Source organism: Cotesia glomerata, unplaced genomic scaffold (assembly GCF_020080835.1).
Source record: "Cotesia glomerata isolate CgM1 unplaced genomic scaffold, MPM_Cglom_v2.3 scaffold_97, whole genome shotgun sequence".
Lineage (NCBI taxonomy): Eukaryota > Metazoa > Arthropoda > Insecta > Hymenoptera > Braconidae > Cotesia > Cotesia glomerata.
In genome coordinates this window covers 1-25,000 of record NW_025404644.1, presented here as the reverse complement: position 1 = coordinate 25,000, position 25,000 = coordinate 1, and the positions used below count along the sequence as shown (strand labels likewise).

Genomic DNA, 25,000 nt, shown 5'->3' with positions numbered 1-25,000 from the left:
TAATTTTGGTCGCATTAGGTCATTTTGTAGCAAAGTTATCTAAAGTTTATTTTTAATCATAATAAATAATATATGTATTAATTAAGTTATGAAATGTTTTGTCATTAATTAAAATAAATTTATTTTATGTCACAAAAAATCTCTAGTGAGCAAGTAATCGCTGATATATTATTGAGTTTCTTAACATTTTTAAATTGTTTGTCAGTTTTTTTTTTTTTTTTGTTTTATTAACAGATAAATTACAATACCAATGTTATTACGGTATACACGCATGCATGTATACTAGTAATAAAATAAATACTACTATTATTCATAAAATTACTCTATACTCTAGATAAAATTTACAAACAATTATGAAATTGTTGATGGCTCATTCCCTGAATCACTATTTTCAAAACGCCAACGGTAGTAGGCAACTCTCATGCGATCCCAAATATTATCAAATGAATCCATAGCTGGCCTAACATCGAGTAATGCAAATTTATATTTTGCATCAACCATACCACCGTCATAATAATCAATAACATATCGTACATCTTTTCCACATCGGTCAACGATCCAGTCGTGACGATCGAAAGGTAATTCATATCTGAAATTGAAATTTTAAAAATTAAATTAAAAAAAAAATCTTATTTTTCTGATTAAAAATAAAATTCAAGTTTCTTAGTACACTTGATTAATAAAATTCATAAACAATTACCCCATCAGTTGACGAATTCTTGCTCGAGGAGAGTAATGAGAGGCTTTGCCACCAAAACTTTTCAACTTGGGCGTACCACATTCTCGAGCATGAAGTGCCTCCCATTTAAGTACCTCTTGCCAAGCTTGTTCATTATTAGCGTTGTGAATTCTGATAATGTGTTCCATGTCTTTCGGCTCAATATCTTCATCCCTCCAGCGCCAACCTTTCCTCAGCATAGCGTTCCAAAACATTTGCTGGGATGGATACACCCAAAAGGGTTCTTGTTCCGATGGTCTAGGTATCGACGAAACTTGCCGGTCCGTAGGCAAAGGAAACGGCTGGTCTGGTGCTGGATTTTGATTTGCTTTAGGCATCTACGAGGTAAACATTGCAAATTAATTTACAATCTTCCAAAAACTCGTTGATTAGGATCATCTATATTATTAAGAGAATAAAAAAAAATTTGTGTCCAGGATAGCCATATGATAAAATCGATTTTTTAAAGTGAAATTTAGTGTCATTGCAAAGGTCTTAATTTGAATTTGTGCCTTTTTAAGGTTTCATATCATTCTCACCGATAGTCAATTTATGATGATAAGTATTTAGGCTGTATTCGAAAATTCTCTATCTCTAGATACATAATTAAGAAATGACCTTGTATCTCGTAAACTATTGACATTTTTGAAGATATAAGCTCATCCCGATGCTACACTCATCAAGAGCTTTCATTTGAGTACCCACATCAATATTTCATATATTTATATATATTATATATATGTATACATGAAAAATTTATCAAAATGCATGTGGGTACTCAAATGAAAGCTCTTGATGAGTGTAACATCGGGATGAGCTTATATATTTAAAAACATCAATAGTTAAGAAAGTACAGTGCAATTTAACATAATTAAGAAATGACCTTGTATCTTGTGAACCATTGACATTTTTAAAGATATAAGCTCATTCTGACATTACACTAATCGAGACCTTTCATTTGAGTACCCACATCAATTTTTTATATATTTATATATATCATATATATGTATATATCAAAAATATATCAAAATGCATGTGGGTATTCAAATGAAAGCTCTGGATAAGTGTAACATCGGGATGAGCTTATATCTTTAAAAACGTCAACAGTTAAGAAAATACAGTGCAATTTAACAAGTCATTATTTAATAAAGTAATATTTTAATTATTTATAGTTCACAAGTTACGGCAGTCACATAGTGACTGCAAGGTTGCTAGTAATTATTAAGAAAAAAATAGTACCATATTCAAAGGATTTATCTCGGAGCTATCCATATGATCAACGGGACAATCACTGGTATATTTTGGAGGTTTCTTATCACCAGATTGATGCATAGGACATTCTGGTGGTGGAGTTCCTTCAAATGATTTATGCACATAATTGCCGTGTTTCGATGCATTAATTTTATCTTCATGTGTAATAACGCTGGCTGCTAGGATACTTGCACTGGTTAATGAATTACCCATTTTTTTTAATTTTTTATTCAACCTAAAATTTAAAAAAAATTATTAATTGACTAAGGTAAAAGACCCAGTTATTGACATTGGCCTAGTTATTGACACTTGCAATTTTATTTTAATTAAAAAAAAAAACAAATCAACTTTAATAAATAAATAAATATAAATTATAAATTTCAAGATAATTATTTTTTTGAGAACATTTTATTTTTTTAATTAGAATAAAATTACAAGTGTTAATTAAAATGTGCAAACATATTTAATATTAAATAATTTTTAGGAGTCTAACCTCCAAATTTATATAAATTGTCTTTTAAAATTGCATTGTATGAATAAATGAGCGAAAATTAATGAAAATTAAATTAGCCAACATCTGAAAATTTTTATAATTATTTTTATTGAAAAAATTGTTACTATAAAATTAAAAGAAAAAATTTCACATGTAGAAAATTTGAAAAATTATACGTGCAATTTTTTTAAAGTATTTTTTTACTTGCAATTTAATTGTTAAAAAAAATAGAAAAATTTTTGAAGGTCGGCTAACTTCAGTACCATCGAAAATGAACATTTAAAATAAATATCAAATGCTAAATAATAAAATAAATATTAAATAAATTTAAATTTATAATTTTAAAAATTAATCTTACTTACCACGATCGATGATGTAATTTTGATAGATCTTATGTCAATTAAAAACTTGATGATACAAATCAATGGCACATTATCACTCAATCGAATAATTGTTAATAAATTTCAATATTTTATTATATTGTTGTTAAAAAAAACTTTTTGAGAACTGAGACACCTAAATCCCGAGCTCTCAAAAATTATTTGCATTGATTTCTAACGCTTTTTTAGGATGAAGGGCATGCACATGGCGTGTAGTCAAAAAATTGTAATGCACCTAGTGCATCCAGCAGGTGACGCTACCTGTTATTAGAGCGCTATCTATTATGAGAGCGCGAATTCAAATGAAATATTCAAATTAATAAATATTAAATGATTAAAATTAGTTAAATTTTATATTCGAAGTAAATATTCAAATCATTTATTTAATGCTTTTACTCTTACCAGTTGTAATAAACATCTTTTAGTTAACTCTGTTTTATTTACAAAAGAAAATAAAATAAAATAAAAAAACATATTTCGGTACAAAAGGACATTGTAACCGAATTCTCAGAACCCATAAAAAGTACTTGAATAATTCAAGGACTATTTCTCGCCACATGGAACTTAAAACCCTATGAGGAAAAGTCGTAAAAGACACGTGTGAAATTCAATACACCCTTGTTCCTAAGTAACAAAGAATAATACAAAACCATATGTAACTAAACAAAAATAAGATTGTTAAATAACATTTACTGTTAAAATCTAACTTTATATAATATTGTAGTTAGTCAAAATTAAGTTAAAATAATTAATAATTATTATCTTATATTTAATTTATAATTAATAATTATTATTTAATTTATAATTAAACGATAATGTCTATTCTTTTATACATGATAATAATTAAATTGACTTATAATTTTATTAGAAAATCCGATTGTAAAATAATAGAAATAATATTTAATTCAAGTTATTAATTAGTCAAACTCAAACATTAATCCAACATATTATAAACAATATAATATATACTAGAATTTGAATTTGCGCCTGACTGTAGCATTTGCATATATTTTCATGCTTATGATATATTCGACCAATCACGTTACGAATAGTTTGATGCCACATACATTTCATCTCAATTTTAATTTTATATTAGGAAATTTTATATTAGGATATTTTCATGTTATAGTTTATTATAATTTTTATAGTAATTTAATTTCAAGTTAATTTTTATTATAAATAGATTTTAAAAGGGTCTGTTAAATTAATAAAAATAGTTAAATAAACATAATGACTGTATTGCTAAAAGTGTATATTAGTGAAGTCTAACTTTCAGGCCGATAGGCTGAAATAAATATATATAGATATAGAGAAAATACATGTTAGTATATAAGGATCATTTATATGTAGTAGAAAATGTGTGTGCTTATGTATTCCTTAGAGTGGAAGTATGTATGGAAGTTATGGTGGGAGAAGAACGGAGTTTGAAGCTCTTCGGAAAAACTATGTAACGACACTTCTCAAGAAGAGCTTAAATTGCTAAGATCACGTCATTGTAAACCTCAATTTTATATTTTGAAGCTTTTTAATATTTTGTCAACTTGAATAATAAATTGAAACCAACTAAATAATTTTGATCAAAATTAAATAACGTCTAAATAGAATTCTTTTATTTAAAATGATTCCTTTCCCGCGCTGAAACCGAGTATTTTAATACTCCCGGGCGAAAGAACTACAGTAAGTAAAGTTTTCAATAAATAAAAATAACATCCACTAGATGGAAGCATAACAAAATTGATACGTAAACTTTAGGATTTCAAATACAATGGCAATGCCGTGCGCATATTTTTCTTTTTATGTTGTCACTCCTGTCAAGCAAAAATACGTTCAGGGGCGTATTTACTGTATTTACCAGGTAAGAATTATGACATTAGAGTTAGCAAATCACTTCACAATTTTTAAATTTACTCCAAAAAATTATTTTCAATTTTTTAAAATATCTAGATGTCAATTTTTTTTTCTAATTTTTTTTGCTATAATTTATTTGTTATAAAATTCTTAAAATCATTATAAATATATGCGCTAATAATTAATTTTCATGTAAGAATTTAATATCGATAAGTTATCATCAGTGTTCTAGCTAATTTCATAATAATAATAATGAAAATAATAATAACAATATTAAACTAAATTCCTGTTTTTATCACGATATTTCTAGGAACAATTATCAATGGCGGATAATAAAAATATATAATAATGATAATAATAATAATGTGATACTATAGAGTATAGAGCAGCAATAATAATAACATTGCAAGAGTATGGAGTATGGAATATGTGAAAATTTAAAGATAAGATGTGCGAATGTGTACTACAGCTGTGTGTTGTATTAACAGCAATGACAGCGCTTTGACATGAGGCTAAATACGATATCACCATTTACACTAAATCCAATAAATATTACGACAACAATGTAATGTAAAGTGTCAAAGGTACGATAATAACTATTGTCATTTGCTAAAAATCTGTCAATAATATTTTAACACCCTAATTATTTTTATAACATACCAGTGAATAATTTTATACATTTATTTATTTATTTATTATTTTTATCACAAGTAATCATTGCTGTGTACTATAAAAATTATTTTCTTCTTTTTATTAAAGAATAATTTATATTTTGCGAAGACAAATTAATTTCTTGTGCTAAAAATCGGAGCGTTATATTATAAAGATAATCCGCTTGTACATTGTGTCATTAATTGATATCTCTGATAAAAGAATAATCTTATTGAGTCATGTATTTTTTTTTTTATTATTATTATTATTCATACATTATATAAATCATAAATATTAATTGTATTAAAAGTGTAGATTGTTTCATCAGGTTATGTGTCTTTTGATATAAAATAATTAAATAAATTAAATTAAATCAATTGATATTTAAAATTTATAAATGTCAATTGATCAATTGAATATAATTAATATTATTGTTTAAGGCCGGCTAAGAGGATGGGAATTAGTTTTATGAGTAGCTGAGATCAAGAGATCACCATCACCACCATCATCATTACCATTATCACCGCAATCATTGCCGTCATAACCATTACTACAAATATAAACATCAACATTTCATTACAAGCATCACGATGGCGGACTACGAGCTGTACAACAGTACAGCCCCATCCTTTTCGGGGATCGAGCCGGCATACTGGAATTATTCGGACCATGTTATCCTCGATGATCTTAAAATGGACAGCAACTTTATCTGGTTGCTCTGTTCATTGGTATCCGCAATATCATGGGTCATCTATATTGCCTATTACAATAGTAGAGTTATTGGATATATTATAACGAGGCTGTTGAATCGGTTTGTAATAAGAGATGGATATGTCAAAGTTGGTAAGTCATTTTATTTAATTAATTATTAACTCTATTTTATTGTTTAAAAATTTAAATTATTTTTATGCTTTCAGGATCGCTAACACTGTGTGCTTTAAGTGGAAAAATAATGTTTAGAGATATAGTTTATATCACGACTGATTATAGTTTAAGGATACAAGACGGGTGGTTAATATTTAGATGGTGGAGAAGTTATGTTCCTAAAGATGTATCTGAAGGTAATGTTTTAAAAAAGTATTCAAAAATTTTCCATTGAAGATTGAGTAAATGCACCAATTATTGACCGATTAAGGTTTTCTTTTTTTGTACTAAGCTATAAAAAAATTATTAACTTATTAACTACAATTTAGGATAGATTTTATTTGTTAAATACTTAATTGATAATAATTAACAAATATTTGTAATAAAAATTAACAAAATTATATTAATTTTGTTATTTAAGTGTTGAAAAACTAAAATCACCAATTATTGACTGAGAAAACCCAATAAATGACCGATCGTTCTCCAATAAATTGACCGCTGAAATAAATATAAGTAATTTTATAAACTACATATATGTAATTAAATTTATTCAGTACTTTTGAAGTATTAACTTCATCTTTAACAGACATCACACTTTGAGTTAAACTTATAATATAATTTTAAGTCGTACTTTTTTATAAAATAATATAAGGTAAAAGACCCAGTTATTGACACTGACCTAGTTATTGACACTTGCAATTTTATTTTAATTAAAAAAAACAAATCAATTCTACACTGAGAAAAAAAAGTACTACTCTTGAGAAAATTTTCTTGTCACAAGAATATATATTCTTGATAATTTTCAAGAATATATTTTCTTATCTCAAGGATTGATCGAATTAATCAAAGTATTTTTTATTTAATTCAAGTGAACTTATTCGTTTATTAATTGATCAAAATGAATGCCAATATTTTATTATCATGATAGATAGTGATATTCTTTTGTCAAAAAACCAAAATTCATTTTAAACGATTCTTGAGCCAAGAAATTTTTTGTGGACAAAAATTTTTTTTTCTCAGTGTAATAAATTAATAAATATAATTTTTGAATTATAAATTTCAAGATAATTGTTTTTTTGAGAACATTTTATTTTTTTTATTAGAATAAAATTGCAAAGTGTGAAACAACTAGGCCAGTATCAATAACTGGGTCTTTTACCTTAAATAATAGTAATAATTAACATAAAATCAAATTTCTTTAGATCACAAATTTATTCTCATGACAATAATTCTTTTGATTCACTTGAGATTTTTTAATTCTTTTTCTTCTTCGTTTTTTCAATTATTAAAGCTTTTTCACTAGCTTGCAATTTTTTATTATGATGATAAAATGCCATATTTTTTTTTTTAATATACTTAGAAAAAAAAAAAACCCTTGTAAAAAAACAATTAATTAACTTTTATATACATCGGTCAACTAATTAGCAACCGATCAACAACTGGTGCATTTACCCAAATATTAATTTTATAATTTTATTAATTACTAACTACAATTATTATTTTATTAACAGATCTTTCACATTCCGATACACGTCTTTCGGTAATGTTAAATGGATTTGAGCTTCATGTGTACAATCGATGTGACTTGTACGCACGTTTAGAAAAAACATTCGGCCTATCCTCGCAAATGTTCCCGGACGAAGATATTATCCATACAGTTAATATCGATGACCGTGATGGCGAGTCAATGACTAACGCGGCCAATGAAGTTCGTCAGCAAATAAATGCCATGGATATGTCCCGACACATGGAGAATATACGTAAACAAGAAGCACACGTGTTGGCACGTACGTGGCGTGATTTAATACCTGTGATTAAACTGGATATATGCACCGGGAGAATAGTATTTGGTAATCGTTTAGTACCAACAACACTTTCGATAACCGTCGAGGAAGCACATTTTGTTTATTCGACAAAGCCTGCGGCTTCAAGGCATGATCATTTTATGCACTTTACCAAATGCAAAGCTGAAAATTTCAAAGTTATTTTAGCGCCTAGTCCTAAGTACACCGGAATGGTTGACGATCCGCCAAGGTATATGGGTGAAGGTTTTGTGGTGCTTAGTTCAAATAATATGGAGGTTTATTATTATTTGGACGAACCTGGTGTAGTACCAGAGCATCCGGAAATGATTAGATTAGCAAATGGTGATATGGTTGAAGCAATGCCACCAATTTGGGGTATTGACGTAAAGTGTGGTAAAGGTACTGATTTTAGTTATGGGCCTTGGGCTGATCGGCAACGAGAACATTTGTTTAAGTTTTTCTTTCCCAATGATTATCAACCGATGAAAATTACAAAATCACCGCGACCTGGTGACAAACGACAAGTCCAATCATTTGATATTCGCCTGTCTACTCTCAATGAAGCTACTGTCGATATTTTGTTCAGTAAAAACCGTGAAACTAATGCAGTTCACATAAACGTAGGCCCGGGATCTTATTTAGAAGTAACGATGCCGTGGATTGTTCTTCAGGATGGATACACCACTAAAATAACTGGACAATTGTTACATCTTGAAGCAACTACAAGTCTTCAGTATCGCAGTCTCGTTGAAAGTGAAACTCTTGAATTTGGTATTAAGTGTCACTATCCGATAAGATGGAATGATCATCAAGAGTGGACGTTGAATTTGACTGGATGCAAAGCAACAGCTAATCTGGTATACTCTCACAAAGAATTCTTTCAAGACATGATTAATGACTGGGCAAGTAAATCACGACCTGATATTCTACACTTTGTCCCTTATACGTGGAAATTTAGCTTACTGTTAAAAGAATTCGAATTGATAACTATTTGCAATGAGTACAATTGGATCGATTGTTCATCACAAAATCAAGAGAATGCGCATATTGCATTCTGCGGTGAAATATTTGATCTCTCATTTGACTTACCCTTCACGGACTTTTTACCAGTTACTATCCCATTGCGTTTTTGGATCCAAGGTGAAAGTGTTGATTTATCATTTTATTTACCTGAAGTTAATACAAATCGTGTAGTGTTGTTAGCTTTAGATAAAAATGCTAAAATAATTACCCGCGATGGTTCAAGTAAACATATCGCGGATTTATCACGACTGAAAAAATGGAGAAATGTTTGTCAAAAAAGTTTAGGATGGATAGATTGTTGGTCTGTACCGATAGTAGCTCTTAGTATTAACTATACGTATCACCCGTGTCCGCCTTTGGGTCCAGCACCTCAAGCAAACATAACAACACCCGAGAAAGAAGAAATTCTGCTGTCTCCAATGAGGATTCCACGATGCAGAAAATCTCCTGGACTTCGTTGGGCTCAGGACGGCAATCAGAAATTTGACCCGCAGTCAATAGCACCTGACAAAGTCAGCTTAGAATTGGAAATTGGTCCATCGATGCTTATTCTCTACGGAGCATTAATAAAAAATTTTCTTCACCTGAAAGAAAATATTTTCGGGGACTATCAGACATTCACAGATATGCAGCAGAGTCGACCGTCCGTTAACAATCCAGCCGACAGAGGCAAAGATCGCGACACGCAAAACAGCAGCGTAGAGGCCTCAGTAGAAGAAGAAGATGCTCGCTCGAAAACATTCGATCCCCGATACTACCGTCCACTCGAAGTAACCGTGGGTATAACGATGCACGATATTCAAGCGCATTTGATTAAAAATTGCAACGACAATGATCCACCGTGTCCTGTGATTCTCTTAGAACGTTTTGGCTTTGAAATGCGCAAAGGATTCAAAGAAACAGAGCTCCAGCTTTTACTTTCACCCGCAATAATGCTCATAACTGACAACGTCAGCAGATCAAGCAAAGACAAACACTTGAATCAAGGACATTTGATGCTCAGCGCGCTCCAAGTACGCGGACACGCAATGTTTAGCAGCGAGGGCCGCAGCCTAGATCAAGAAACTTTGGAGTACGCTTGGCTAATTGAAGTCCAACTTGGAAAACTCGGTGGTAAAATTTCATCACCTCAACTTCATCACTTGATAACGTCCTTAGAAACGTTTCTGCTGACAGCTAAAGACACGGAGAATTTGATGCGACCACCTGGACTGCCACATCACTGTCATCACGGCCTACCACCGCTTCAGTGCCCCGACAGTGATCCAGACAATCACTACAGATGTCCCAGCTCTGAAGATATCAAGTACAGAATGACACGAGTGGCAATTGACGCAATAGATCTTTATTTACAGGAGGCTGGTACGGCAACCCAGTTATGGATATCACCGATTCGCGTCTCAACGTGCAATTTACACGGTCAACAAGTTAAATCTGGTGTAACTGGCGTAATGCCAACAATATTAACCCGTCAATTTGTGTCAGCTGCGGGACATTTTGCAAATACAAGTAATACAAACACAACAGGAAGTGCTAGGTCACACACTAATGCGAGCAGTCGGATGTCTGGTGATGGGTCAGATGTCTGGCTTGAAGTCGGCTCTGTATCCATGGGTCCAGTTGTTATTGAAGCTGCTGTTTCGTTGCCGAAACCCGAGCACAATCTTCATATTATCCAAAATAAATATCTTAAAACTCACGACGAAGCTACCAAAAGACTCTGGTTCCTCTGGCCTCAGGAAAGCGGGATCAAGTCTGCTAAATGTGGTTGTATTGGTGGGTGCACCTTTTTTGGTAGCAATAAAAACGGCTCGCGGTTTTTCAAGCCTAGCTATCACGATCTACATGACGGAATAAATATAGCAGCGTACAGAATAAATCCAACTGGAAAAGAAAAAGGATTTGGTCAGTCTATCTTGCATGATGACCAGTTAGTTTTTCATACGCCGCCTTACAGCTTACAAGACGTATCTCTGCAGGACATTTATCATCCAGCTCCGGGAGTGAGACTCACAGTGTTCCAAGAATCTACACAGTCGTCAAAGCCCAGTGTAGAAGGGTCAAGGTCTGCCATCGATTCTACCACCGAGGATGGAAGCACTAAACTCAGCACCACATCAGGTAGCCCAGCTAGTGATAAGAAACCTCTTGGCAGGCGTTTCTCGTACACGTCGATCCGTGGTACAAACTTAAAGGACGTTCCTTACTCACGTCTCGTCGATGCAAGTCCAATAACTCAACTACCTCAAAAGTTAGACTCGGACTCGAAGTTAAACAGTGAACGTAGCAAATCGATATTGAGTGTACCTGAAATAGATAATGCCCCGAAGAGTAGTGTGTCTGACTCAAAGCTTGCAGTGGATTACTTCAATGCACCTGAGACAGACATTTTACAGCAGAGTTGCAGCCCGCAGTCGCTGCCGGCTGTATCTTCTGAGTTGTCTCATGCGTCGAGGCCACCCACTGCAGCCAAGAGTGCTGATGGTGTATATATTTCCGACTCGCGTCAATCATTGTACAGAGGAACTAAGTCCAGCTCTGAGGAACGTCTCAAGCAAGAGGTACAACGAACTATATCGATGTCTTCAGAAAATCACTCGGAAGCGTTTTACTCTGCTGATGAAGACACAAGTCACGGATTAGCTGGCAGTCGTACGTCCAGTTTAAGGCAGTCGATAGTAAGCGCAGGTCCTGTTTTAACGCGCAATGGCAGTATGAAGAAGAAATATTCCTCGGACTTGTCAATTGTCGAGAGCTCAGCGAATACTGGAGTTGTTATTGGTGAAAAAGCGCACACACTGGAACGAGCTAAAACGCAACAGCCCCGTAGAAGTCCACGGATAATAAAGAATAGTAATTTTTCAGAACCTGAAGGCAGTCCTAGTGAAAACGGTATTTTGAATGATTCCTCTGACACTCACTCAGTATCCTCGACGAGTTTTATATCAGCAGTGTCGTCCCAAGAAGACATGGCCCTCGTTAATCTTCATATGCAAGTCAACAAACCGATTGTTGACTCTCCGCTTCTTATGTCTAGTTATGTTAGTCATTTGACGCAATTGAAGTGTTCCAACTGGAGTCAATCTTCATTTCCATCAGCCAGCGATGCTTTTACTACGCCCATGTTTCGTAGGACTGATGATGGTAGGCTAGTTTACGTTGGCGGGCGATTTATTCCTAAATTTGATGTCGTTACTGAAGGATTCACGTCGTTGAAAATGGTTACGCGTAATGACACCTCACCTATGGCCAGTTCGTCGAACAAAACACCGACCCATCCTTATCTCTGGGACAATGCTACCTTGATACAGTCTGAGGGTGAAGATGATAATAACACGCGTGACGAAGAAGAGTTGTTGACAGTTCAGCATGAAACTGGCTCAAGTACTACTGTTATTATTAAATTAAAAGGAGATGTTGATATTATGATAAGTCCAATGGTGCTAGAGTCGCTTCAACGATTCATCGATGTCATTACACCTACTCTTGCGAGTTTGCATGCACTGACAATACTCAATCATCTTCACAGCGAGTGTATTTCACGGGTAGAGGATGCTAATATTCTTAAACAGGACCAGAGTTTGTCGTACTGGAGTCAAGTACAGACGAGTTCTAAGCGATCTACAGCTGAAAGGAATATTAAAAATGGTGCGGGTGATGAGAAAAATAAAATTTTACAGACTAATGTTTACGAAGAAAGTATCACTACGCAAATGCAAGGGAGTATTATTTTGCCTAAAATAAATATCACACTTTTACAAGCTTCTGTAGTCGAAGAAATTATTTCGTTCTCTGCGCTGGATAACATCCGGGATCTGACGTGTGTTTCGCTGTTTGCAATTTGTTTTGACGAAGTGACAGCTCGATTTTACATCGGGAAGCAGGCGCGTGAAGTTGTTCATACGTTTCATAAGCCTCCAGTTCTTCCTAATCAAAAGAAAGTTAATAAAATAAGCAAAGCATTTTTGCCAGCGCATCAGAGTGCTGCTGTTGTAACAGACATCAGCGGGGGTGAAACAGTTTGGATCGAGACTTCTGAGAAACAGCAAGAAGAAATAATAGTAACGCTAAATATTGGTAAAATGCACTCACAGCTACGACGATTAAGGAATGAATCTTCGATATTAAAAGACGCTGTTATTACAGCAATACCAGCGCACTATTCACGAGTATTATTCACTTGTACTCGAATTACATCACCGTTGAAGTGCATAGACTATTATTTACATCAGCCGTCAGATGAGAAAGATAAACAGAGTAATAAACAGCAAGGACCGCCGCAGGCCACAGAGGAATTCACGCTCGGGAATGGCGAAGATAGATTAGGTTTCATTATGTTCGAGTGTGGTCTCGAGGGAATAAAATTAAAAATAGTAAAGAGGTCGCAGTTTGAAAAGGGTGATAATGGTCAGGATGATAAAAAAACAGAAACAGAAATATTTTACACTGACAGTGTTAAGAGCCATGATGAAGATAATACGTCCGCTCCGACAACTACCACCGAGCCTGAAGCTAACACCGCTACGACAAATACCACTACGCCTAATCCGCAAATAAACCCTAGCGCTACTTCGACGAGTCTTGTGACAAGAGTCACCAATGGTAATACTGTATCGTGTGTTATTGAGTTGAAGACAGTTTGGTTTAACTTTGCCGCACCACCCCGTACTCCCATAACACGAAAGATAGATTACACTCGACTTGATTGGAATTTATTGAGCACGGCATCACCAGCTATCAATGCGTGGATGAATCCTAGCAATAGATTTGCCATACGCATTGTTCATATGTTTCGTTGTATGTACAGAAGATCAACAGCTGTCGTTGCTTGTTTAATGGCTGAGTCTTTGGATGTTCAAGGAATTAATATGCCTGTTAAAAGCCGGTATGGGAGACTCACACCGCTGGCTAAAACTCTTCAAGAAGATCCTTCTTGTCAGCTGTGCAGTATTCTTCAAAAGTATGTTCTTATGTCGGACTTGGAAGCCATCAATGACAATCTTCGGGAAGATGATGTTCCACCTTTGTCTACGCTTCGTCAAGTATAGATTTTTATTTATTTGGTAATTATTTACAAGAGGGGTCCATCATTTTAATTTTTATTTTTTTTAACAAAATTTCTATTTGATTTTAGTGATATATATTTTTTTTTTTAAATACATAAAAAAATGAACAAAAAAAAAGTTAACGACCACAATTTTAAAAAATTTTCACAAAAATTTATAAATTTTTTAGACAATTGTGATATTAAACTTTTTTTTTTTAATTGTTCGTTTTTTTATGTACTTTTTAAAAAAAAAATATATCAAAAAAAGATAAAATAGAAATTTTATCCAAAAACATGAGAGTCAAAATTTTTTCCAACTTTTGAAGGTAAAAAAGCTATCGAAATATTTTTTTTTCCTTTCACGATATTTTTTATCATAAATGCGCCGTAAAAACAAGCAGAATTTTTAAAAAATGTTAATTTTTCACCTAGATATGGCCAGAAATAGGGTGGACCCCACTTGTAAATAATTACGATTTATTTTTATCATTAATTTATATTATATGATCTTTAATAATTATTTTTTTATTTTTATTTAGGGAGTTATTGTCCTCAGTCGTCAGTGGAAAAATGTTTTATACACACCTTTACTACTAGAGCATAATTATAAAACAAAACACGTAAAACCACTCAACGTTACCTTTGCAGTTTCTGATCCCGAAGACGTAAGAATTATTTTTAATTTTTTAAATATTCATTAATTATTTATTTCATTTGGATTGATAGACTAATAATTGTTTTATTGGGAAAATATTTTCAAGATGAAGAGTAAATTAAAAAATTTTTAATTATTACATAATAGATTACATTAGAATATAAAATAATAAATAATTGAATAAGTAATCTCCGTAGGAGAAATCTGTTCTGTACGTGACAAATGCTGAGCAAGAAGATAGTGTTTGCAATTCAAAAAGGCGTAAGAGTTTTCTTTTTTTTTTTAAGTTTATTATTTCAACACGACGTTTGCCACAAAAGATTTTATCGCTTAAAGTACGTGCCGTGCCTTTGCACAAGGGGCCTTTTTTATTCCATACAAATTATCATTTTATGTAATTATAAATCATCTCCATTGATGGGTAGTAGATCAGTAGGCACATCACCAACAACAATAAATAATAAATTTAAAATCCAAATTGTAAAAACGCAGCTCTGCTCGCACATTCTCATATCATTTTACTTTATACTTAAATCATAAATCAAAGTTATCACATCATATAAAAAAAATAAAACTCTGCCTTAATAAAAATATAAAATATATTAGATAAAATACGTAATTAATAATTTAATTAATTGCGTTATGTATAAATAGTTAATTATTATGTTTATAACAAAATAATATAAATCACAATTAGTAAATTCACGTATATTAGAAGCTTCCGTAAATGAACACACAAAGTTTTTGCTTTGCTTCGTACACAGGAAAATTTGCTGACGGACGGTGAAGGTAGTGCAGGCGACGGTGACGATCAAGAGGTGACGGATGAATGCGCGATGCTCATCAACACGGATAACATTTACAAGCATTCCCAGGTGAAGCCTGGACCCGACAAAAGTACAGGTATATTTAAAGAGAATAGTCACTATCAACAAAAAATAGAACAAGGATTTCAGACTTACTACAGGTCTATTTTCAATCAACAACTAAACAATTATAATTATAATTATATAATCCAACACTACTCTACAAGTCTTTGGATTTATACTTAAAAAAATTAACAACTCCAAACACTGCTTTGAGCTTCGTAGACCAAACTAACTGACCAAGCATGTTTACTTAAAAAAATTCTCAATATGTTTAAATATTTGTTTGCTTTTTTTTTATTTTATGCTTCTTATCGTCTAAAATAAGTGTGACGTCTTATTAAAAATCTTATTTGGCTTTAAAAAAAAAAAATCAGGTGTTTGTGGTGATGGTCTGACGGTGCCGGTTAGTTCTCCACGTGGTCGTGAAACTAGTCCTTTGTCTACACCAATACCCACTGGTCCAGACTCACTAACGTCTCCCTCGCCACCTGTCGCACATCACAAGCGAGGGAGATCATTGCAACCTACACAGGTACCCGTTAGCTCGCGAGCGAGTATTGTCTTTCCATTGCTCGCCAGCGGTGGACTGTTCAATCAGCCACGGGATCCTAATAATATCAGTAAGTCTGATAACACTTTATATGACTCTACTTCAATTTATTTAATTATAAATTTAAGTTCATACACAGGCATGTTGATGAGTCATGAGATGGTAATTAATTGTATTTAACAGCAAAAAATATATTTTATGGCTCAAAAAATTATAATCATTGCTTCTACTGGCTTCATTATTATAAAAAAAAAGTTATTGCTTGTTAGTAGATTTTTAATTCAAATTAAAAAAAATTTGTTCTTCAACAGGCTATGGAACTCTTCAAGAAGAAAAAATGCCCCAGATACATGTGTCGCAATCTCATAATCTGGGTTCTAATCCGAGTATTTACTCCGGAGGCCACAATAGTCCGCATAGTACTGGCAGTATAGATCAAATTATGTCTCCGACAGCTCATCAATCAACACGACAAAATAATGCGGGTGAAGATTTGTACAGCTGGATGGCCAAACAGCAGGAATTTATCAAGGATAATGAAAAGAGTAATCTTAAAGGAAATTGGGTAATTTTTATTATTTTTTTTTTTTTTGTTGATTGTTGAGTTATTTGTACTTTACTGTTGTCTTTATTTATTGATGCACTTATCAGGTCTTTCGTACTGAACAAAAGGCTACTAAGGTATCACAAGTCATCTGTTATTGTTATTCATTTTATTTAGTTCAATAACAATAATTTAGCCAAGTAAATTATTTAGTTACGAGATGAGAAGATGATAATTTAATATCACAATTTTTTTTATGTAAAGTCAGACTTTTCTGATCAGTATTTTCATTGTTTACTTAATAAATGCTTAAAAAAAAAATATTTATGATAAAATATTAAAATGTTACAATTATCGAACGGTGAAAAAAAAAGCTGAGCAATTATTGGATATTTATGATACTAATTTAGAATATATAAAATTATAGAATAAATTTTTTTTTTTAATTTTTTATGGGGAGTAATTTAAAATAACCTTGTGATAAAATAATTGGAGCAAAATAATTACAATATTCAATAGCTTACATTTATTTTATAATTCATATAAAATTTTAATTCTTAATTTAAAAAATATAATCAATACTTGTGTAAAAATTTACATTACATTTAACAATTTAATTAATTGGATTCATAATATATGAATAATTTCAGGATTCAAAAATAAACACGATGACAACGGAGGATACAGAAGATTCAGATGTACAAAGTGGTGCTTGTTTGTATCCAATGAAAGACTCACTGCGTTTATTAGATGCTCACTTGATATTTGAACCGCTGCTTTCATCACTATCAGTGATGCCTCAGCAAATGTTGTCAGCAATAGGTTCTGGCAACATCAACAACGTATCATCATTAGAGTCATTAGGGTCTAATTTATCTTTAGTCGGAACAATGGACACAATGAGAATAGACATTGTTGTGAGTGAATTTGGTAAAGTTCCCGATAAAAAGAAAGCGACGAAACATCCACCAAGAAAAGGATCGAAATTTTTTCTCGATATTCCTTCAGAAACTCCCGCATTTTTGTGCGAAAAAATTGGAATCGACATTGACATCAAGAAGATGGCTGATATGACAGTGGATGATATGATCCAAAGGCAAAACGTCTTGTACATTTCGCGAGGGCAGTTGAAGAAACACACCAGCACTGTTGTCAATTTCAGCTTAAACATTCGCTACATAAGTCAACAGGTCAACATGCCATTGCTTAGATTACTGCATCAGATAAGCAATATGTACCAGAATGTTAAAGAAACGCAGATGGAGTTGAAGGAACAGTTACCAGAGACCAAAAGAAATGCTAATTTAACCGTAAATGACATTAATATAAAAAACGGTTCATCATCGACGTCAGATCTTCAGGATCAGCACCATCTGGGTGGTTGTAACATCAGTGATGGTGGTAAAAAAATAGACGAACCATTACTGCAATCTAGCTACGACAATAATCAGTCGAAAGTTTTATCACCTTCCTCAAGTATAAGGTCACGACCACAGAGTTTTGCTCAGAAATTAAGAAGTACTGGTAAAAGTGTAAAAGGTTATATTAATTTAAGTGAAGGTGTTATTACTCCCAGCTTTGGTGCTAGTCCCAACGGTTCTGGCCTCGATAAATTCAGTGTTTTATCCGACAAGTGTAAGGATAATTTTATCTTGACTCCCCGTTGCTGGAGAACAATTTACTATCTGCTAGATTTGTATGCAACTCGACCGGAAACCAAAACCATAACTCATCGGTTCTCCTTGCCAGCTGAAGTTGCTGATAATTACAAAGGTGCCCGTAAATATGAAAATTTAACCGAAGTTAAAGATCCAGATATCGAAAAAGGCTTAAACAATGAGTCTGGTTTCACTCCAGTACCACCAGCACCACCACCACGTGAAATGAATGTTGTCACTGGTGAACGTACGAGATTAATCATTTTTGGCGTTGCTAAAATTCATCGCACACGGCTGCTTGCTACTTTAAGTGGTCTTAAGTTAGAAGCAGAAATCACTAGCCTCCATGCAAGCTTAACGTGCCGCAAGAAATCAAAGCCTGCGAGTCTAGAGTGCAGCTTAACGGGTCAAATCGGTAGAACGATGATCGTTCTACTGGAAGGAGTTGCTCCGAACCAACAGACAGTTGTAAAAGTTACCGTGGGAAAATCTCAGGCTCTTTATTCGAGTGTTACACGTCGTCAAAAGGACAAAAACAGCGGATTATTGACTGTCGGAGCAGTTAATATTGACATACCTCAGCACCCGGTGGCTCTGCATGGAATGATGACCCGCGGTAGTAAACAATTGTCTTCAACGCTACAAGAATTACGAGTTACGAGAACTTCATCGCGTATGTCACGTGGTCAGCAGCAAGAAGAGGCTGACGGATTACCGGGAAGTCCGCATAATTATCCACCTGCGCCTTCTATTGATGTTGAAAAACCCCAGCCTGGTCCTAGTCTTCTTGAACCGATTGTTATGCAATTTCATATCATTTTACAGAGTCTAAGTATCACTGCAGCGCTATTACCTTCACTTCAAGCACAATATAAAATGGATCAAGTTAATAGCTCGGGTATTACTGGCAGTAAAGCTAAGTTTACGATAGATCTACCTCATCATAGTCTCAGTTTTACGACAAAACTTCAAGTGACTGAGGCTAATTTACCGTCTGAAGCCAGCATCGAACTTCCTAAAGTTCACGTCTCCGCTGAGTACATACAAGACGGTAGTAATAGTTTAAATGACAGTAAAATTGCTGATGGTGTTGTTTTACGTCAAGGAAGCTATCTCAGTGCAACTGCGGATATTGGAATTTTTGAACATTCATTGACCACAGACTTACTTAATCATTTGGTCTTTGTGCAAAAAGTATTTATGAAAGAAGTTAATGAAGTTGTCCAAAAAGTATACGGCGGTGAAAAACCCGTTCCTTTGTGGCTGGAAGATGAAGAACCAGCGAGTTCTAGCTTGAAAAGAATTTTATTTTCACTTGTTATACGTATTAAAAGGATACAATTAACAGCAACAACTCCGACAAATTCAGCAGTACGTTTGGAAACTGGTACAGTTGAACTACAATTGTCTAATCGGGTGCAAAATGTGTCTGGTGCAGCACAACCAAATCCCTATACTAAATTATTTGGCAAAGCTCAAGTTGATATTAATCTATCACTTGGACAGCTTCTCAAGAATGTTATGTTCGAAGAAGCCGAGCCAGAGTTTCAGCAATTTGCATTTTTCAACACTCGTGTAGGTTTAAGAAATGCTTTTCAAGAAGAAATGGCTCAGGGTGCTGATAAAGAGGTTGTATTAATTACCCTTAAACGACCACTTATTTATATTCAACCGATGGCTGTGGATAAAGCTATTCTTGTGTGGCTGAACTATAAAAATGCCTACGAGTATTGGAATGAAAAGCGTGCTAATTTAAATAAAGAAGTATTGACAGCAACTCAACAGGTATTTGAAAAGGTTCCGTTTGGACAATTGACAAGTCAATTGAGCTCACCAAATTTAGGGACTCTGTTTCTTCAACTGACTGTTGATGACATGGGTATTTGTGTGCCTTTAAATCCACTGCCACCAAATAACTGGGGAATGACGCGTGGTTTGTATGATGGAGAATCACGTGGTGCTGTAGTAGTTACATTAGTGAATACGAGTATATCAGCGTGTAGCAGCGGTAGTTTAGTCAGTAAAGCTAGATTTGCTGGCTTTTGCTTGAGATTCGCTGAAGATTTTGAGACATCTTTGGACGATTGGAAACCTGATATGAATGATAGTAGTATTATGAATCTGTGTGTAGTTTCCGAAGGGACTTATGAAGTATGCAGTCGAACTGTTGCACAAAAACCAGATAAATCAGGTACCATATTTTATATTATTTTTAACCCTAGACTGGTCAAAAAACGCAACTAGAGGTGTTTTCGGCAACGCCGCGAACAAAAAACTACTTACGATTCTGGTCAAGCGATAAGGAAAGCCCCGTAAATTGCCATAAATTTTTTTAAGAAATTTTTTTTTCAGGAATTTAACGTTTTCGAAGATGTTTGAAAAAATTATTAATATATTCTAATATAATGAAACTTCAGGTCTTAAAATATAATACGTAATAAGGATCAGGTGAAAAGACCATCAATAAATTTCAACACAATTATTCGTTATATGACGTTTAGTCGGTTTTATTCCAACATCCTCAGGTTTCTAGTTTGACAGACAAAATAATACAATAATTTAAAAAATCATTTAAAAAAATTATAAATAAACTAATATAGGTCAATACTATTACTGATCCGTAAATCATTGTATGTTTTATTATTTTCTCTGTCAAACTAGATACCTGAGGATGTTGGAATAAAACCGACGAAACATCGTATAACGAATAATTGTATTAAAATTTATTGATGGTCTTTTCACCTGACCCTTATTACGTATATTCTATTATGTTCAAGGAACAAAGTCAAATTTTTTTGAATAATTTTAGTAAATATTAAAGATGTAATAAAAAAAATATAATTGAGCGCGGCGTCACGCTCATTCATTGACCAGTCTAGGGTTAAATGACAATTACTTATATTCTTTTATATTTATTTAAATGATTGTTTTTAGACAATGCCAAGTGGTTATTAAACGTTCAATGGCAGATGGAGGGAGTTGATATACACTTTGATGTGAGCGTTGGTCAACAATTATCAGCACTGGGACATACATTGACTATGCTGACCGGTTCTGAAGAAGACGATGCTAATATATCAGCTGACTACGACAGTGATGACGGTGACCAGCCGGAAAATGGAACTAGCCAGGTTAAGAAAAAAGTATGGCTGTTATATTTTTGTTTTGTTTTCACAAAAAAGCCCTGATAACCGGGACCTTTATTATTCTAAATAATTTATACTATTTATTTATTTTTTTTTTTTTTAAATATTCGATCGTACTTGTACTAAAATACAATTTTATTTTGCAGGAGAGCATACTGATTAAAAAATCAAAGAATTGGACCGACAGCCTGCCTGCATTTGTCTTTGATCCTTCTTTAGACGCTAAAAAACGATCCAAGTTGATAGAAAAAGAAATGAACGAGCAGGCGAAGATAATAAACGACTTGAGGTCACTGGGAGCGTCACACGGTACAATCGAGCAAGAAATGAAACGTTTGCACGAGTTAGAAGCCATGGTGTTCAAAGACTTCCGCAGAGACATGATTCAAAAGCTGAGAAGACAGTCTGTAAAAGCGTCAGGTATAAAAGGAAAACTTGGACTTGGTAACAAGCCTAATACTTACCGCTCGCGGTCGTTCATAGTACCGTCTCCTACACCTGAACATCAACTGGAGAGCCCGGAAGACTTGAACGCCGACATTAATTCAGCTAACTCCGCGAGTTACGAGAGCAGTCCACGGAGTGGTCCAAGTCGGTCAGCTTCTTTGAGAGTCCGTGGGCTTGGTGGCCCGCGTGTTACCTTCAGCGATACACACACGATGTGTCGGCAGTCGTCACTACCAAGCGCAAGCTCGGACTTGAGTCTTCCCGAGGGTGACTTGGAATGGCCGGAGACTTTAGACATCGAAGGCGAACAAGTCGAGCTAAGGAAGAAACATCGCGACATGAGCTGCACTTCTAGTTACGACAGCATGGAAGGCAACGCTCCGCTGCTCGATTCATATGGCCGTGAACAAACTTCAACTACTTGCTCGCCTCATATTGCACCACAGAAACCTCAGGAGCCTAACATCGACTTTGAGCTTGACGTCAAAGTACTGATCAACAGTGGAAAGTGTGTCTTGCATACCAAAGACCCCGCCAGAGAAGATGAACTTAAATTACTCAGCAGGATGAAGAAAGAACGTTCGTGTTCAGGTGGGAATTTTGACTTCCAACCAAGCAGTCCTAGTAGCAGCAAAAAACATCTCAGCAGCAAAGAAAAGTCATCAACTACCAGCAATTCACGGTTAAGATACATGCAGCATGCCAGTGTACCTCTCGTTGATCTCACAATCTTTCATATTCCCGGGCTGGATGTTAAAGTCCACTACGAGTCGAAAACTCTTCCGGAAGAATCAATTTCACCACGTACATCTGCCGAAAATAATTTACTAAATCCACTGTTGAGTTCCACGGGTTTAAGAAAGCCAAGTACGAAAAAAGCAAGTCTATTTGCTTGGATGACTCTCCAAAGTATTCCCGAGGAAACGATAATCAGCCCTCATATTTTGGAATTTTTAGAACAAACTCTCGAACCAATTCCCAGTAAAACATTAGCAGGAGGTGGACAAGCCAGTACTGTGTTCCCGATGGACAATGAGAGTTCATCTTGGGCAGCTACAGCTGCCAGTGGCAATTATGTCTATGCCAGCTTTCCTGTCGACGTGATAGTGTACTTTCACATGCAGCCTTCAACTTTCAGGTTCTCATGTTTGCCAGTGTCGCGTGTTGAGTGTATGCTTCAACTACCATCACTGGACATTGTTTTTTCATCAAAACGCGCAGAGGAAGAACAAACTGAATTTGGTGACTTCAAATCATCCGCTGAGTCTTCTAGTACTAGCGTTAAAGAAAGCTCAGCGGTTGGCGGAGTGTCTGTTACCGGGTGTCTAGCAGATTTTTCTGTTTACATATTCCACCCGTACGGCGGTGGTAAAAAATCAAGTCTGAAAGAAGCTCAGTGGTCACCGCTGTCTGACAGCGAAAGAAAAGACTCATTGAGTATAAATGTTGAGTTTGTTAAATTTCATTTATCGAGAAGTAGAAAAATAAATTTCCAAAGTGAGCCGATGAAAAAAAGTAACGATGCCAGCAGAGCTGTCATAAGATTTTCTACGATAGTCGACGTAGGCTCAGCCTCATTTAAATACGACATGAGGCGAATCACAGAGATCTTAGCTTTTCCCAAAGCATGGTATCGACGTAGTATTGTACGAAGATTATTTTTGGGCGATTTAAATTCGGGATTCGCTTACTCTGAGGGTCATACTGCACCGCAGATGAATACCGAAGAGGCGGTGATGGGCAGTTCGCTACTAAAGCATCATGATCGTCACGCAGGAGATGGCTTGTCTAAGAGTGCGCCAGAGCGGAGTCCAACTTTGACGAGAGATAAATTGAGACTGAGTTTTGATAATGATATGCCGCGACAAACGCGGCTCAAAGATATTGGACGAGGGTGGAGCTTTACTTCGGATAAAGGACAGTCTGCATCGGCGATAAAAAAACGAGAGTCTGCTTGGGAGACATTGGTATTATTTGCTGTTAATTTCACACGACTGAATGTTCATATGAATATGGGCAATGTGATGGGAAATGTTGCTTGGATGACCAAAGACTTTCGCTCCGACGGTAGACTTTCTATTGGCAGTACAGGTCATAAAAATTTGTACATTGGAATCGGGCTTGGTGGGTCTAGCTTGGATGCTAAAGGTGGTTTCGTCGGTGGTACTATAGAGCTTAGCAAAATTGACACATATATTCACATTCGAGAGGAACCGGGTACTGAACCTGATCATACATTAGGGCTGAAATTGTTCGCGCTGGAATTGAGACTAGATTACATGGGAACTAGTGTGTTAATGACTCGAGTGTCCTCGCTAGACGTGACTCTAAGGGACGAGTGGAAAATAAATCGCAGTAATGCCGGCGACGCTTTTATGCCGACACGTAGACCTGCTGTGATATTTATGCACGGTGACCTTGGCTGGGATCAACTGCAAATAATGATCAGCAAATCGACAACCGCTGATCTGCTGAAGATGTTTCATAAGCTTGATGAATTCTTCAGTCAGCAGTTCAAAAACAGCAAGCGGGTGTTCAGTTCGCTGCAGACTAACAAAAACCAACGGGTTACGAGTAACAGCTTCAAGAAGCGAGGACAGAAGAAAACTCGCGGGGCTGGAGCTGAAGCTGCCTGGACCATGAACCCTACTGCGATGTCCGACGCACGTCACCATCGACACTGGCAACGAGTGCTGGCTCAAGTTGCTGGGCTACAGCTTGGAAGCTTGAGGTTTTCTCTGCCGACCAATGGTACTGTCCTTGGTGGAACCATGGAGCTACACGGGTGCAATATCAGTCTCGCTTGCTTCCACGGGATAAACTTTAAAAGTAAAAGCTGGGCGCTGTTTTCGCTCAAAGAACCCTGCATTAGTTTTGCCACCGAGGCTCAAGAAATTCCGAGTGTAGAGTCTCCTAATACTTGTGATGTTCATGTGGTGCAAACTCTGACTATTAGTTTAGGACAACAGCAAGAACAGCATGCTAGACATCTTTCTATGGGGACTGTTTGTCGGCTGAGTAGAAGTGTCCTTTTTCCACCTCAGTTCAAAT

The 25,000-nt window shown here is 34.9% G+C and overlaps 2 protein-coding genes across 2 annotated transcripts; one reads left to right on the top strand and one right to left on the bottom strand.

Annotated features, from left to right (window-relative positions):
- Positions 1 to 205: 205 nt before the first annotated feature.
- On the bottom strand, positions 206 to 3,066 carry LOC123274940 (holocytochrome c-type synthase). Its single transcript, XM_044742752.1, has 4 exons — positions 2,825 to 3,066; positions 1,958 to 2,204; positions 701 to 1,056; positions 206 to 589 (listed from the first exon to the last, which is right to left on the bottom strand). Exons 2-4 carry the CDS (start codon positions 2,180 to 2,182, stop codon positions 352 to 354), a joined length of 819 nt encoding a protein of 272 aa, XP_044598687.1. The 5' UTR covers positions 2,183 to 2,204; positions 2,825 to 3,066; the 3' UTR covers positions 206 to 351.
- A 1,932-nt stretch (positions 3,067 to 4,998) lies between these two features.
- Positions 4,999 to 24,996, top strand: LOC123274939 (transmembrane protein KIAA1109; the record flags this gene model as incomplete). The annotated part of the gene is made up of 12 exons (XM_044742751.1): positions 4,999 to 5,274; positions 5,782 to 6,184; positions 6,259 to 6,402; positions 7,717 to 14,075; positions 14,620 to 14,745; positions 15,500 to 15,638; positions 15,979 to 16,224; positions 16,466 to 16,719; positions 16,806 to 16,835; positions 17,349 to 20,547; positions 21,291 to 21,499; positions 21,649 to 24,996. Coding segments are annotated over exons 2-12 (14,307 nt in total), but the record flags the coding sequence as incomplete, so codon positions are not given.
- Between the last annotated feature and the right edge of the window lie 4 nt (positions 24,997 to 25,000).